The 4,331-nt window shown below is 34.1% G+C and overlaps 1 protein-coding gene across 1 annotated transcript; it reads left to right on the top strand.

Annotated features, from left to right (window-relative positions):
- Positions 1-538: 538 nt before the first annotated feature.
- LOC133187117 (heat shock 70 kDa protein 12A-like) lies at positions 539-2,731 on the top strand. Its single transcript, XM_061322475.1, has 4 exons — positions 539-859; positions 1,042-1,260; positions 1,374-1,554; positions 1,665-2,731. The coding sequence occupies exons 1-4, from the start codon at positions 539-541 to the stop codon at positions 2,729-2,731; spliced, it is 1,788 nt and encodes a 595-aa protein (XP_061178459.1).
- The last annotated feature ends 1,600 nt before the right edge of the window (positions 2,732-4,331 follow it).

The raw sequence follows: 4,331 nt of genomic DNA, 5'->3' as shown, positions 1-4,331 counted from the left end.
AGTTCTTTAGACGGTAACGTATTGGTTGCCGCCATAGATTTTGGAACTGCGCATATGTACATTGTTGTTCATTAATACATAGCAGAATAATTGTGTATTGACGGTATTTGTTTCGAAGTAATATAGATTTAATTTTTTTTCTAAAGCATGTGCATGATTTATTGACTTTTTTTGAAAACCATTCAAAAAAGTTTTTAAAAATATCTACTCTTTTATTTTATATGTATTACTTTAAATTCTTAGCTGAAAACTAGTCATAAAAATGGCTGGAGGAGCGAGTTCTTTAGACGGTAAAGTATTGGTTGCCGCCATAGATTTTGGAACTACACATATGTACATTGTTGTTCATTAATACATAGCAGAATAATTGTGTATTGACGGTATTTGTTTCGAAGTAATATAGATTTAATTTTTTTTCTAAAGCATGTGCATGATTTATTGACTTTTTTGAAAACCATTCAAAAAAGTTTTTAAAAATATCTGCTCTTTTATTTTATATGTGTTAATTTAAATTCTTAGCTGAAAACTAGTCATAAAAATGGCTGGAGGAGCAAGCTCTTTAGACGGTAAAATGGTGGTTGCCGCCATAGATTTTGGAACTGCGTACAGCGGATATGCTTTCTCTTTTCGAAATAACTTTCGGCTAAATCCTCTGGATATAGATGTTAATCAGTGGTCAGGTGAGGATGCCCTGACAATGTCGTCCAAGGCCCCGTCATCGGTTCTACTGACTCCAGATAAAGCCTTTCATTCCTTTGGTTATGAAGCTGAGGAGGAGTACTCCAGCCTGGTAGAGAATGAACAACACCAGGACTGGTATTTCTTCAGGAATATCAAAATGAGGCTTCTATACAAAGAAGTAAGTATCTTATTTGATCTTCTGATTTGATCATTTAATTTCCATATGCTAATTTCCGTATGTTAAAAAGCCAAATTGCCTTACAGTATTTTAAAGTAAACTGTTTATTATTTTCTTTTTATTGCCCAAAGAATTATCTTATTTTTTTCATTTTCTCCGTAAATTGATTTGTTTTTGTCCAGAAACTATCTCGATCAGACACGATCTGTGATGAATGTGACAAACCAATGCCAGGAATTACCATACTTAGTATGATAATCCGCCATCTTAAAGCAGTTCTCTTCAAGTCACTAGAAAAGAGGGGGTTTCCTCCTCGTGAGGAAGACATTCTATGGGTGCTGACAGTTCCCGCCATCTGGTCAGATGCTGCTAAGCAGTTCACAAAGGAGGCTGCTGAGGAGGTACATGTAAAGCACTTAGAAGGGGCTAATAAGAAATGTTTTTTAAACAAACGTCTAATGCATATGATATTAAATGTAAGATTTTCACATGTCATAAAAATTGTGTTCTAAAGGCAGGCATACAGTCAAGAGATTTGATGTTTGTGTATGAACCAGAAGCGGCTGCTCTTTATTGTTGGCAACAGAAGTTGCAACAGAAGTTGACTAATATAAATGCTATAGAAGACATGACTGAGAATGAAGAAAGGACAAAGTTTTCAATAGGACAAAAAATATTGGTGTTTGATATGGGAGGTGATGGTGGCGATAGTACTTCTTCTTGCATCTTTGAATTCAATTTATTCAAGTTTTGAAAACTTCAATTGTTGAAATTTTAAGCATATTTTTTATTAAAATACTTTCAGGAGGAACAACAGATATCAGTGTCATTCAGATAAAGAGTAAAAAAGAAATCCACATTGTCGAGGAAGCCACTGGAGGTCCATTTGGTGGAACATCTATCAATGAAAAGTTTTGTCAATGGCTAGATGATGTTTTTGGAAAAAATAACATGCAAAAATTTAAACATGAAAATATGTCAGATCACATGCAATTCATACGAGAGTTTGAGCAAAAAAAGCGAAAATCAGAAAAACCATTATGTTTACAGATTCCGCTGTCTCTAAAACTCATTGCAGAAAAGACTTGGGGGTGTAAATTAGAAGATCGTTTTGAAAAACGTGATGTTGCTTTTCCCGGTATAAAGGTTAAAGCGCGAGGTAAACTTTTCTTGCCTTCTTCATTTTTGTCCGGAAATCTCATCTTGCCTTTAGCTAAAAACGTATTTGCAGAAATGGAACGGATTCTTAAAAAGCACAGTGATATAACCAGTGTGCTAGCTGTTGGAGGATTAGCCCAATCTGTTGTGATGACATCAGAGCTCCGAAAGTATGCAAAAACAATACCTGTTTATGTTCCTTTCGATTCGTCTGTTGCTGTTCTTAAAGGAGCTGTGCTTTATGGACATGAAAACAATGTGATCAAAGCACGTGTGTGTAAATGTTCTTACGGAATCCAAACCATGAGGCCCTTTGAGGAAAAAGAAGATGATCCCAGGAAAAAAGTAAAACAAGAGGGGGAAACGTGGTGTAAAGAATGTTTTCGAGTACTTTATCGAAAAGGTTCTATGATAAAACTGGGTGATGTTTCTTCATATGAATTGGAAGAATCTTTTCATGATGAAAACAGGAAAGAGAAACGATTTAAGCCAATCCGTTGCGTCCTTTTTCGATCAGACTCGGAAACAGTTCAGAGATATGTCACTGAAAAGGGATGCTATGAACATGGAACAATAGAAATTGATGCTCCTGAAGATGGTTTTCCTCTTTCATATGAGTGCACTGTTGAACTAGAGTTCGCTGGGACAGAAATAATTGCTCGCCTGAAAGATAAAGAAAGAACCAAGACGCTTCGACTTGATTTTATAAACTAATTTCGTTCCTTTTCTATTTAAAGATTTCTATTCGGATATGCAAAAAGACGGTAAAGGAAAAATGATCAGATTCCGATTTCCTTAGTCCAAATTATCACAGTAAAAATAAAACTGGCGAAATTTTCAAATGACTAAAATACCAGTTGTGGAAATTATTGTCAACTTGTGTATCCCTTAATTTTCCCTGACATGTATTTTACATCTGTAAAATTGCAAGGACAAAAAATATATTCAAAGCGCAGAATGAAAAAAAAGTATGTAGGCACGGTAAAGCAAAGGGCGCCCAACTCTGTTTTGTTTTGACGAAAATGTACTCAAATCTTAGTATTATTTTATATGGCGGACAAAGCGAAAGTAGTATATATACTACGGCTATTTCCTCAGCATATACTCAAGAAAATGCTTTTTAATAACGATATGAATTTAGTAAGATATTACAGCTTGCGTATTTTAGTTCAAACATTTTAAGCGTGGAAATGAAATGAATAGCACCCAACCAAAAGCTAAAATATGCTTTAGAATTCTTTTTCAGTCTTTATACGCCATCACAAACGACATTAATATGAAAAATCATAATTTCTTTTCATATCTTTTCATATATCATAAAAGTAAATGCTGATTAACACCAGTATTCAAAGAATGATCCAATTATTTAACACCTCTACATCGGAGTTTGTCTGAGCCTCGTTTTCGATTTACACCTTACATAGGTGAAATCACAGGTACCTACAGCATAGGCAAAATTAGTAGAATTATTTAAAAAAAGAACAAATGCCATGTTGGTTTAACAAAATCATAATTTATTTGATAGAGAGTATATGGTTTTAATGTTCTGGCAGCTTACATATCTTTATTATTAAAGAAGATGGGCGTGTTTGGCGTGTAATCTGCAGGAATAAAGCGCACGAAACATTTATAGTTTAAATGTCTACGATTTGGTCGTCTGACCACAGCTGGACATATTCTACAAAGTTACGCACATGGAAAAATGTTACATTTAGCTTGAAATACTTTGTTAAATTAATATATCAGTCCACTTATCTTAATGATTACTACATGTAAAACTTAGTAACGCTTGATATAAATAATAAACACCTATAGCGAACCAAAAATATTTCTTTTACATTGCACTGTACGGGTAACGCATACTACTGAGCTATCACCACTACACACACTTTATGGTTTTTAAAGCGACAATGAAGCACCGCATTTACACATCAGAATTTTTTTGGAAAAAGTTCATTTTTTATCGTCTCTGGGTCTTCTCTCCATTTTTTACAAATGTTTGTTAGTTTCTTTGCATTAAAATGCATACAAATAACGTTTCAAAATCATGGAGAGATGACCCAGAGGTAGCAAATTTTTAGAAAAACGTGTTTGAAAATGTAACATTTTGTATCAAATGACTCATTTAGCCAATTTTCAAATTCTTTTTTAGCAAATTAATATAAAATATCGGGAAAATATTTCCCTTTCCTATTTCACAGGAACCCGATACATCAAAAGAATGCTAAAATTTCATGTAACAGGTCAATGAATTTTTCACTTTTCAAGTGCGCCCAGATTCCTGCCGAATGCCAATCAAAAGCGCCCTCGTTCT

The sequence above is a fragment of the Saccostrea echinata genome, unplaced genomic scaffold (genome assembly GCF_033153115.1).
Source record: "Saccostrea echinata isolate AGI-Se365-2 ecotype Australia unplaced genomic scaffold, CSIRO_AGI_Sech_v1 ptg000014l, whole genome shotgun sequence".
Lineage (NCBI taxonomy): Eukaryota > Metazoa > Mollusca > Bivalvia > Ostreida > Ostreidae > Saccostrea > Saccostrea echinata.
The sequence above is the reverse complement of the archived record's forward strand: the minus strand, read 5'-3'. Positions and strand labels throughout refer to the sequence as shown.

Excerpts from the sequence above, each read along its gene's own strand:
- LOC133187117 (XM_061322475.1), top strand. The coding sequence starts at position 539 with ATGGCTGGAGGAGCAAGCTCTTTAGACGGTAAAATGGTGGTTGCCGCC. Across the intron at positions 860-1,041 it reads TGAGGCTTCTATACAAAGAA|AAACTATCTCGATCAGACAC; the intron begins GTAAGTATCTTA and ends GTTTTTGTCCAG. Across the intron at positions 1,261-1,373 it reads CAAAGGAGGCTGCTGAGGAG|GCAGGCATACAGTCAAGAGA; the intron begins GTACATGTAAAG and ends TGTGTTCTAAAG.